Here is a 12609-nt window from a genome sequence, read left to right as displayed (position 1 = left end):
CTAATCTCTGGTCACATTCAGCTGTTTGGGTTTTGTGCCTTTAAAATTTAGTATAATATTGTACAAATGTGTGTTACATTGTTTTCTATTCTAAGGCAAGGTTCACATTATGTTTGACCCTACGCTTATTGACTCTGTTGGGGCTTACACCTGAAGCCCTGCAAAATGGGATTCGGGTGTATTCGCTGACAGTTCTATTTACGTTAAGGATGCAATGATTATAACGATATGGCTAAAAATGATGTACGATAGAGCACACTGTGACTCAGTCAGCATCATTATAAGTTCATTTATTTAGTATGCTTTTCTTATATAGCACCATTAATTCCATAGCACTTTACATACATCATCATCACACTGCACATTGGGGCTCACAATCTAAATTCACTATCAGTCTATCAGTATGTCTTTGCAATGTGGGAGGAAACCAGAGAACCCGGAGGAAACCCACACAAACACGGGGAGAACATACAAACTCCTTGCAGATGTTGTCCTTGGTGGGATTTGAGACCAGGACCCCAGTGCTGCATTGCTAACCACTGAGCCACTGTGGCCTAGTCAGTGCATATACCCAAAATCCTTGTTTGCGAGGGTTTGGACATAAGCCCCGATGGAGCCATGGAACATGATGTGACCATAGCTTTGGTCATTTACTCTTAAATCCATGCCTCGATCACCACTCCAGTGATGAGAATGTGCAAAATTGTTCCAATTCTTGTGTTTAGTGTTCTTGCATTTTCAGCTTTTACAAGCAATTAACGTTTTCTGTGCAAAAGTGGGAAAAAATGGTTTGATACTTCTGGTTTTGTGGATCGCGGCCGGGTGTCATTGACTCCCATGATGCTGTACATGAGAAGGATTTACATACAAGATAGAAGTATAAAATACAGTGAGCTAACAATGGCAGCCTGGTACAGAGGGGAGAGTCCGGACATATCCTAAATGCATTTACCTGGAAACCTGTCATTGAAACTGTAAACAGAAAATTCACAAAAATAAAATTTTTCCCTTAATCTTCTTTCCTTTGATCCTATTTTGTCTCTGATTAAAGTTTAAAGGGACTCTGTCAGCACAGAATGTTTGTTCAAACCAAGTGCACCAAGCTTTCTGTGCCCCCTTGGTCTGGCCAAAGATTTAAAGGGGTTGTCTGGTCCAATTCGATAAATCTGCAGTCACTCTGTGGGACTGCACACTTATGAATCCCCCAGTGTATGTGCTGTGAACTGGGGGGATTTGGCGGTTTCTGAGCCGGGATCAGAGGGTATGTATGTGTTATACATACTCCAGGCCAGATCCTGGTGAGTAGGCATAGCCTCAATCCATACCTACTGAATGGCCACGTCACTAGTCAGGGTGTGGCACACTAGATGGGCTCTGGCCGGGAGTATGGATAATGCATACATACCCTCTGGTCCCAGCTCAGAAGCTGTCAAATCCTCGCAGTGCACAGTGGGATTTATCAGTCTGCAGTCACAAAGAGTGATTGTAGACTTATCGATTTAGACCAGAAAACCCCTTTTAAGTGCACCTTCCCATCACCATGTATTTTCTTTAACTCCTCCCCCCACTCCCTCTTGGACAGCTCTGGTTTTATAGAGCCCGAGAAGGTTGGACATAGAAAACAAGTAGGTGAGATGGTGCACATCGGCCACACCAAGGGTGCACTAAGCTCCCGCACAGTCATTTTGTACTGACAGACTTCCCTTACACAGAGAAATATATAAATAAATCCTCCGTGTGGCTGTAGGACTGGTTCCAGTTGGGGCCTCTCCTCTTTGCTTTGTCAGTAATGTGACTAATAGTTAAACCACACCCACTTGGTAATCCACAAAACCACACCCACTTGGTAATCCACAGTTTTTCAGGTGTATATACCGAGGATACTGAAGGGGTCACATTTATTTTCTGTTTACTTTTGTCATTAATTTCTGGGGCTTATCATTAAAGGGAAACTGTCAGTAGGTTTTTGCTATATGTTCAGAGAGGTAGGTAGGAGCCGAGGCCCTGATTTCACAGATGTATCTCTTACTGGGCTGTGTTTTCCTTTTCCAATAAATTAATTGTTTAATCAGCTGGAGATTATCACTACAGGACAATCTGCCTTGTAGTCCAGCCAGGTGTCAGCACTGATCGCCGCTCTCTATACTTTGGCTTCTTTCTGTGTACACTCTGTACAATCAGTGCTGGGGGCGGAGTTATACACGGCTCAGCATTCCGAGCTCTGCTAAATTTGCAGCAGAGAATACTGTGATTCTGTCACAACTGCTGCACCCAGTAAACTAAGTGATACATCATCATAATTGTGTGTTCGGCCCCTACCTCATGATGCTGTTAGATTACGTAGTGAAAACCTGCTGACATATTCCCCTTCAATGCCTGACGATGTAAAGGACACCCTCAATTTGTTACAAAAGGAGCATGCTTCAATTAGAACACAGCCGATCCTCCTGTTTGCAATGATGTATAGAACCCAAACTCATCTCTGTGAACAGGTCCAATTCCTCAGCTATTGCCTTATAGACCATCAAGAACTACATTTATATTTTTAGATATACTTGAAATTAGTCCAAAGACTACATATATTCTGGCACTTCAAAATATCGGAAACAAGCATTTTTGGGCCAATATACCATGACGGCACCAAAAATCATGAAGAGATCCAGTATGAGAATAAAATATCAAATTTTATTGAAAAAACATTAAAAATACTATAAAATTACCAAAAATGCCCATCAGGAGGCGCTCAAAACATTCATGCCATTGGTTATTATAGTCACACAGACAAATGTGAATCCTTGCACATAAGTAATTATAAATAATTTCCAACAAGAGTATAATCTCTATAAATGTAGGAAATATTCACACCACAGTATTAAAAAATATATTGAATATAAATCAGGCCCGATATATGTAACTTAATTAAATAACCTCAGTGTCAAAATAACTAAATATATCGTGGCTGACAAAAATGCAAAAATACAGTGTAGTACTAGAAACCCACATTAAATTTCACCTGAATGGTCGTGGCCCGATCTGATATATGCTGCAGGTTAAAATAAAAAGCCTCAATATCAGCAAGATTGAAAAGTATCACAGCTGAAAAAGTGCTAGAGGATTGCTGCATGAAGCCTCAAAGGTTCAACATATATTGTGTGGAAATAATCTGTGACAACACTGCAGGCCACTCACTCTGAATGTAATAGAAACCCACATTACATTGCACCTGAATGATGGTAACCCAGTCTGATATATACTGCAGATAAAAATAACCTCAATGTCAGGGGGCCCCCGGAAGAAGCTAGTGCGAAACACGTGTTGGGGTGAAGGAGGTCGCGTCATTCACACTCACCAGAGACCTGGCATCAGCGTTTTCATAGGTATTACCTTTTTTTCCCTTTATGTATAACGTTTGTGGATTTATGCAGCAATCCTCTAGTACTTTCTCAGCTGTGATATTATTCAATTGTGCTGACATTGAGGTTATTTTTATCTGCAGCATATATCAGACTGAGTTACCATCATTCAGGTGCAATTTAATGTGGGTTTCTATTACATTCAGAGTGAGTTGCCTGTAGTGTTGTCACAGATTATTTCCACACAGTATTTTTTGAATCTTAATGTTGAACCTTTGAGGCTTCATGCAGCAATCCTCTAGCACTTTTTCAGCTGTGATACTATTCAATCTTGCTGATATTGAGGCTTTTTATTTTAACCTGCAGCATATATCAGATCAGGCCATGACCATTCAGGTGCAATTTAATGTGGGTTTCTAGTACTACACTGTATTTTTGTATTTTTTTCAGCCACGATATATTTAATTATTTTGACACTGAGGTTATTTATTTAAGTTACATATATCGGGCCTGATTTATATTCAATATATTTTTTAATACTGTGGTGTGAATATTCCTTACATTTATAGAGATTATACTCTTGTTGGAAATTATTTATAATTACCTATGTGCAAGGATTCACATTTGTCTGTGTGACTATAATAACCAATGGCATGAATGTTTTGAGCACCTCCTGCTGGGCATTTTTTGTAATTTTATAGTATTTTTAATGTTTTTTCAATAAAATTTGATATTTTATTCTCATACTGGAACTCTTTATGATTTTTGGTGCCATTATGGTATATTGACCCAAAAATGTTTGTTTCATTTAAATTTTTAGGTTTGGGACTGAATATTATAGAAGAGATAACAGTGCGTGCTAAGTACTTTGTTTTGTTTTTTTTAACGTAGGCAACTACAGGTGTTTTTTTTGGGAGTCGGCTGCCTCCATCTCTTTGTGCAGAGCAATTGGACGGGACCCCCTGTGCTTTCGGAGCCTCAAGACTTTTTGCCATCACAACTGTTTGAGCGCTTTACAGAGGTATGACGATATCCCTGCTCTAATATTTAGCGATCATATCATGTACTGCTGAACCAATCACATCCTATACTTTCGGGAGGCAATGCTGGCTTGTTTTAGTGAGTTGTCTCAATAAGATCTCAGTAATTTCAATAAAGATGGCATATTTGACGTCAGATTCTGTCACTAGTGCAGTTCACATTATCCACAATTATAGATTTAGAATCATTTCATTGAAAAAAAAGACTTCAAGAAAAGCTCAAACATTGTTTTGCCTGGATCCACCATGCTTTGGTGCAAGCCTTAGGGGAAGATAATGTGTTACGCCTCATGGCATGCTAATGGGTTAATCCTACCTTACTCCTATTACAGACATTTATGGCACATACAGATACACTCCAAGTGTCTGATAGATGTGGCTCCCTGAGGTGAAGCACATATCTAACATGAGAACAGGACTTCACCCGCATTCATTTTTGCCTGTATGTGACAATGGAGGACCGCCATTATGGAGTTAGGTGGGACCCACATCTATCGAACATTTATGGCATATCCAGTGGAAGTATCTTGATTGTCTGAGATATTTATAACTCTTCACAGGGATTGTCCAAGATCAGGCAAAGTTGTGGCAAAGGCATGCAACAGTGTCAAATAACAAAATAAGCATTTCTTATGTATTGATATCCCACCCCCCACCACCATGACCAGAGCTAGCTCTCTGCTGCTCCGTCCTGGTCTTTATTTACTGGGCCTCAGCAGTGATGTCACCATCCACAACCTTGTGAATACTGCAGTCAATCACTGACCGCTTCACCAGTCATTCACTGACTATAAACTAATATCTTGAGAATTTGAAAAAACAAAGCAGATTAGAAGCACTTGACTATTTATTTAAATGGGGATTAAATAGGTTGTCCTACCTACTCAATACTTTGGGAATTTGGAATACAGCTGAGCAGATTTTAGTACAGTTTTTTCATCTTCGTCCCTTTCTTCCTCCCTCTCTCTCTTTTTCTTTCTCCCCTCTTTTTTTCTTCCTCTCCCTCTCTTTTTCTTCCTCCACCTCTTTCTTTTTATCCCTCCTCTTTTTCTTCCTCCTCTCTTTTTCTTCCTCCTTTTCCTTCTCTCTTTTTCTTCTTCCTTCTTGCTTTTTCTTTCTCCTCTCACTTTTCCTTCCTCATTATCTTTTTCTTCCTCTTTTTCCTTCTTTCTTTTTCTTTCTCCTCTCTTTCTTCCTCCCTCTCTTTTTCTTCCTCTCTCTCTGCTCTTTCTCTCTCCCTCCCTTTCCTTTCTTTGTCCTTCCCTTCCTCTTTTCTCATTCTCACTCATTTCTCTCTCTTTCTCTCTCTCTCCCTTTTTTCTTCCTCCCCTTTTGCTTCTTTTTCTTCATCTCTCCCTTGCCTCCCTTCCCACTTCCTTCCACTCTTGCTTCTCCATCTTCATTTCTCGCTTAGTATCTTATTCGCTACCTAATTCCCTTTCTTCTTTCCTTTCTCCATGCCTTTCTTCCTCCCTTCTTTCTTTGGTCTCTTATTCTATCTTTTCTATCTTCCTCCTTTCTTCCTCCTTCCCTTTCTTCCTCCATACTTTTCATCCTTTCCTTCCTTCCGTTCTCCTTTCCTTCCGTTCTCCTTTCCTTCCGTTCTCCTTTCCTTCCGTTCTCCTTTCCTTCCTTTCTCCTTTCCTTCCTTCCTTTCTCCTTTCCTTCCATTCTCCTTTCCTTCCGTTCTCCTTTCCTTCCTTTATCTCTCTCCTCTACCTTCCATCCCTTACTTCCTGTTTACACATAACCGTAATCTAATACATGACGATTATAATATGTATAATATCAGTATTGCCATTGATCTGCTCGCAGGATTGCTGGGAGATTCCTCTCGGCGTGTATCTCTTCCTATCTGGTGTAAGCCTTAGCAAGTCATTACTGTACACATCGTGTTTCTATGGCAGGAGCTTGATTGCAGGAAGTAAGCTTTGTGCATTCAGATCCTGCTGCAGACCGTCACTCTCACTTTGAGCGTTGTTTATCGTATTTTGTGATGGTGAGCTGAACATTTCTCCTCCCATTCACAATATGAGGATCGAGCCGACCCTGTGCGGTGCAATCTCGTTGACAGGGCACCATGCAGCGCGATATTTACCCCAGTGTGAGGTAAGTACTGTATCAATGTAAATAACCAGATTAGTGACTTAAGGAGTCAAAGATGATCACAAAGAACATGTAATAAAAGAAATTAGAGTAACTGTGCTGATGGACCAGTTGTAGATCTTCAGGAGATGTTTGATGTTTAAAATTACATGTACGTTGAAAATGTTCTGATAATTTGCAGATCAAATTTTAAAACTACTTTTTTTGCCTGAATTACATTTCCCTGATGCAAGTAATAGTCCTCGTGGTAACCATCGGACTGCACTCAGATGACATCAGAGACCAGTCCGATTTCCGCTCATTGATACCAGTGGAGAAGATGGAGAAATTTTGTTCTCCATCGTCTCCTCATCCAAGAGAATTGGATAGCAGTATGATCAGAGTTTGATCAGCGTGTCATTTGCATATTTGGCCTAATTCTCTCAGAAGAGATATTCTGCTTTCGCCTGCTCCTGAGCATGGAGAGATGCAAGGAAGTTTTGACTTTTTTTCTGGAATATTTATATAATTTGCCATAAATGTAGTGTCTTTTCTCACTATTTTTCTATCTTGTTAGAGAATTCCCAATTTCCCATGAAACAAATACAAGAAAATATCACAACGTATCACAACACGCTAGCAAAACCCCTGACAAGGTGCAGTTCTCATCGCAGGGTGAGGCAAAGCACAAGATAAGTAAGGACTCATCACTATCTGATTGGGGAGCTGGGGGTCGGGCTGCTCACCAACCCCAAGAACAAGGGTGCTGGCGTGGAGTGCTGGCTGCTTTTGGGTCATCAGTATGGGTCAAGTGAGGGTGCTCATTTCTTGCGTTTTGAGTCATACTGTGCACTGAAGAATGTCTGTTCATATAAAGCCACTTTGTTAAAATTGAGAAGCTCAGAAATCCTTATAATTGGGATCTCGAGACTCCCACAATGTCACTTCAATGTCAAGTCAATGTGGTGGAAATATCTTGAGAAATGCAAGAAAAATGCCTTAAAAAAAGCACAAAATGGGCTAAAAATATAACAAACGAAAAAGCTACCTATTCTTAAAAGTAAATAAATGTTGGTTACTAATTATTCCATTAATCTTTCTATATATGTCAGTTACATTTCCCTTTATAGCAGGAATGACCGTTTTATTCTTGTCTTGAGGGCACATTTTCTGTAGGAGAGGGCACCTCGTCACCCGCTCGACGGCACACAGCGGGCACAAATCTTCATATCGTAAATCAAAGTTTTAAAGTGACGCATACTTTCTGCCATTCCTAAGAGCTCTTCCTGTCAAGAGACCTGATATATTGGAAATGCTTCTTTTCTCCTCTGCTGGCTTGGATAGATATAGTTTTTGGTCATTAATAGTCCAAACACACATCCGCCTGGTAACCACGTAGCAGAATGGTAGTAGAAGAATGATACAGAACCGAAGGCGACGATAAGTATATTTGATGACTTGTTTGTTCCGAGAGATAGGACGTCCCAGCGCACAAGCATGGCTTAGTGGGTCTCCAACCATGACGTGCGATTTCCAGATGAACCCAGCTGGAATAAAACTGAAATAACCTTATCTGGAAAGTGAACGATCTGTTTTTTTGATGAACGCTCAGCGCTTTTGATTACACTTAATTGAAATTTTGCATTTGTGGAATGAAAATGATTTATCACTTTGCTCTTGCGCATACCCACAAGGTCTCTCTTGTCTAATTTATTCTGAGCGCGCCCTATCTCTATTCTTTGTTTGCCAAGAGTGGCGCGTCCCCCCATGAATAAACTGTTGATAATAAGTTGTAAAAATGTCTGGCGGATTAAAAATTAGGCTTTTGGACGGAGACAAGGTGGATATAATCAGCTGTGCTGGAAATGGAACATTTAAGTAATCGCACTCGCAGTACAAAGGGCTATATGTCTTGCAAGGAGAGATCATTATTTTTTCATTTCTTCCCTGCTGGTTAAATGACTCCTCCACGTGTTAGGAATATTTTTATGCTGTATAGGAACATGGGTGTAGCAGCTATAATAAATGTGGTATTTATTGTTCTGGTTATATGTGTATAGATTTATGGCGCTCATATTATCGCAATCCAATTATAGTCCGTACTAGAGAAACATGCATTCTCAATTAAAAAGCTGAACTGTCTATCTGGAAATCTATGGATTGTAACAGATTAATTCTCTCTGCCAACAAGCCGCAGAGGTCTGAGCTTCCCCGACCATATGCTTTCTATCTGTCCTACCACCTATTCTGTGTGGTATCTGCCTTCTTTTTTTTTTATACCGATTTCATTGTGGTTTACATTTTTAGTGAAGCCTATGTGTTATGAATGAGTCACCGTAGGAGGCAAAAGCAGAAATACAAGCTAAGTCCAGAAAACCAGAGAAGTTGGCAACTATCAGATTGCAGACCCCTGAACCTATCAACACAACTAGCAGTAGCCGTGGGGGGTTCCTATGATACCCTAGACCCCTCGATCACAGCCGGAGAATTAAATAGGCCTAAAAAAAGAAAGGGGAAATCTAAACTGCCCCAGAGCAGACCCCAAAGCAATAGGCAGCCCCCAACATATAATGACGGTGAAGCAAGATGAAAACACTAACACAGACAGAAAGATAGACTGAGCAAAGACGGGGCCCAAAACTACCTAGATAGGAAAGGACAGATAGGCTGCTGTCTGCAATCTGCCAAAACCCTATCAAAGACATAAGCCAACAAGCTGATATGAAAAAGGCCCTGAAGCAGCTAGGCTTCAAAAACTAAATCAGCACTCAGGTAATTTCAGAAGACAGAGCTAAAAAAATTCAGCACACCCCAGCAGGGAATGGCAGAAATCCAGAAAAACAAAGCAAAACAAAGTCAAAGCACCAAAGCAAAAGGCCGAGCAGCAAACTTAGCTTTAGAGGAGCAGGAATTCAGATTGGTCTCCAAGGATCCCACAGAGAAATCACCCGCAGGGCAGAAGGGCGTCGGCAGCCTTATATCCAGTCAGTAACTCCACTCAGCCAGTCATCATCATCAGCCTCAGGTGTTTGATAATCAGGCTCACTACCTTTCTTTACCAGAAGAGGGAGTTCCTCGGGCCTCAGTAATGAAGGGGAAAATGAACTCACAACAGTACCTCCCCCTTGAGGAGGGGTCACCGAACCCTCAACTACGCCACCAGGGCGATCAGGGTGAGCCCGATGAAAGGCACGCACCAATCTTTTGGCATGAATATCAGAGGCAGAGACCCAGGAATTATCCTCCTGACCATAACCCTTCCACTTAACCAAATACTGGAGTCTCCGTCTAGCCAGACGGGAATCCAGTACTTTCTCTACCTCATATTCCATGTTACCTTCAACCAATACAGGGTCTGGAGGTGCCACCCCCGGAACAACAGGTTCAACAAACCTCTTCAACAAAGATTTATGGAACACATTATGGATTTTAAATGTGACAGGAAGAGCCAAACGAAAACAGACCGGATTAATAATCTCCACAATCTTGTAAGGTCCAATAAATCTAGGCTTAAACTTAGGAGAAGCCACCTTCATAGCAATATTTTTTGATGATAACCACACCATATCACCAACCTTAAACTGGGGACCAATGGTCCTATGTCGGTTGGAAAACCGCTGGGCCTTTTTCTGGGAGAGAGATAACTTATCCACCACTTGGTCCCAGATCTGGTGCATTCTCTCCACCACAGTGTCAACACCTGGGCAGGCAGAGGGCTCCACCTGCCCTGAAGAAAATCGAGGATGAAACCCAAAGTTACAAAAAAAAGGTGACATCAAAGTGGCAGAACTAGCTCTATTATTTAAAGCAAATTCGGCCAAGGGCAAAAATGAAACCCAATCATCCTGATCAGCAGAAATAAAACATCTCAAATATGACTCCAAGGTCTGGTTTGTTCTCTCTGTCTGCCCATTGGTCTGATGGTGAAAAGCAGAGGAGAAGGACAACTGAATTCCCAGCCTGGAACAGAAAGTTCTCCAAAATCTAGACACAAACGACTCCTCTGTCAGATACAATGTTCTCAGGAAACCCGTGCAAGCGAACCACCTGTTGTAAAAACAGGGGCTCCAACTCAGAGGAAGACGGCAACTTAGGGAGTGGTACAAGATGAACCATCTTAGAGAACCTATCACAAATCACCCAAATAACAGTCATCCTTTGAGAGACAGGCATATCAGAGATGAAATCCATTGAAATATGGGTCCATGGCCTCTTGGGGACAGGCAAAGGCATCAACAACCCACTAGAGCGAGAACAAGGTTTAGACCGGGAGCACGTCCCACAGGACTGCACAAAATTCCTGACATCACGAGACAAGGAGGGCCACCAAAAAAACCGACTCACCAGATCTCTAGTACCAACAAAAATACCTGGATGACCAGCCAAAGCAGTGCAATGAACTTCAGACATCACTCTCTTCTTCCACTGGTCAGGAACATACAACTTTCCACTGGGACAACGCTCAGGTTTGTCCTTCTGGAACTCCCCCAGAGCACGTCTCAAATCGGGCGAGATGGCAGAGAGAACCACCCCCTCGCCTAAGATGGTAGCAGGCTTGGTCACCACAGGAGAATCAGCAAAGAAACTCCTAGAGAGGGCGTCTGCCTTGACATTCTTCGTTCCAGGAAGAAAAGAAACCACAAAATCAAAACGTGTAAAAAACAAGGCCCACCTAGCCTGTCTAGGGTTGAAGCGCTTAGCCGACTCTAGGTAAATCAAATTCTTGTGGTCAGTGAGGACCATGACTTGATGCTTAGCTCCCTCCAACCAATATCTCCACTCCTCAAATGCCCATTTCATGGCCAACAGTTCCCTATTCCCCACATCATAGTTACATTCAGATGGAGAGAACTTTCGGGAAACGAAAGCACAGGTATTCATTTTAGATGTTACAGGATCCTTTTGAGACAAAACAGCTCCTGCACCAATCTCAGAAGCATCCACCTCTACCTGGAATGGAAGTGAGACATCAGGTTGCCGCAAAACCGGGGCGGAGGTGAATCTTCGCTTCAGCTCCTGAAAGGAAGAAACAGCCTCCGGAGACCAATTTAACACATCAGCACCCTTCTTAGTCAAATCAGTCAATGGCTTGGCAATACTAGAAAATTTTGCTATAAATTTCCGATAAAAATTAGCAAAACCCAAAAACTTCTGGAGGGCCTTCAAAGAAGTGGGCTGAACCCAATCGTAAATGGCCTGTACCTTGGCCGGGTCCATTTCAATAGTTGACGGGGACAAAATAAATCCCAAAAAAGAAATCCTCTGTACTCCAAAAAGGCATTTAGATCCTTTGAAATACAGGGAATTCTCCCTCAAGATCCGGAACACAGTCCGAATATGTTCCACATGAGAATCCCAATCTTTGGAGAAGATCAAAATATCATCCAGATAGATAATCAAAAATTTATCGACAAAATATCGTTCATGAAGCACTGGAAGACAGAAGGGGCATTAGTGAGCCCAAAAGGCATCACCAGGTACTCAAAATGTCCCTCCGGAGTATTAAACGCCGTCTTCCATTCATCCCCATGCTTAATGTGAATAAGATTATACGCCCCCCTGAGGTCAGGCTTGGTAAACCAGCAAGCACCTTTAACTCTGGAGAATAGATCAGAAATCAGGGGTAACGGATACTGATATTTAACAGTAATTTTGTTGAGGGCACGATAATCAATACAAGGTCTTAATGATCCATCCTTTTTGGCTACAAAAAAAAAAACACGGCACCTAAGGGTGACGAGGATGGTCTAATAATGACCCTTCTCCAACGCCTCCTTAATATAGGATCGCATAGCCTCGTGCTCGGGTACAGATAAATTGAAGAGCCGACCCTTGGGAAATTTACACCCCGGGCTCAGTTCAATTGCACAGTCATAACTCCTATGAGGAGGCAGAGACGCAGACTCATTCTCACTAAATACATCATAAAAGTCCGCCAAATAATCAGGAACATCCTGCGACTGAGGAGAGGTGGAAAACACCGGAGCCTCACTAAAGGCACACCGACAACCCCAACTCACCACAGACACAGATTTCCAATCCAAAACTGGATTATGAATTTGTAACCAGGGAAACCCCTGAACAATAGTATCATGCAGATTATGCAACACCAAAAATCTGCAATTTTCTTG

General features: G+C 41.8%; 1 protein-coding gene across 2 annotated transcripts in view; it reads left to right on the top strand.

The window, feature by feature from the left end:
• TTC27 (tetratricopeptide repeat domain 27) overlaps positions 1 to 12609 on the top strand; it is a 635517-nt gene that overhangs the window by 38840 nt on the left and 584068 nt on the right. For both annotated transcript variants that reach the window (XM_073557610.1, XM_073557609.1), the window contains one exon: positions 4245 to 4374. In XM_073557610.1, the coding sequence (XP_073413711.1) occupies positions 4245 to 4374 (130 nt within the window). The remainder of the gene's footprint in view (positions 1 to 4244; positions 4375 to 12609) is intronic.

Source organism: Dendrobates tinctorius, unplaced genomic scaffold, assembly GCF_039654945.1.
Source record: "Dendrobates tinctorius isolate UK_male_01 unplaced genomic scaffold, ASM3965494v1 ptg000250l, whole genome shotgun sequence".
Classification (NCBI taxonomy): domain Eukaryota; kingdom Metazoa; phylum Chordata; class Amphibia; order Anura; family Dendrobatidae; genus Dendrobates; species Dendrobates tinctorius.
This window is presented reverse-complemented; position numbering and strand designations above follow the sequence as displayed.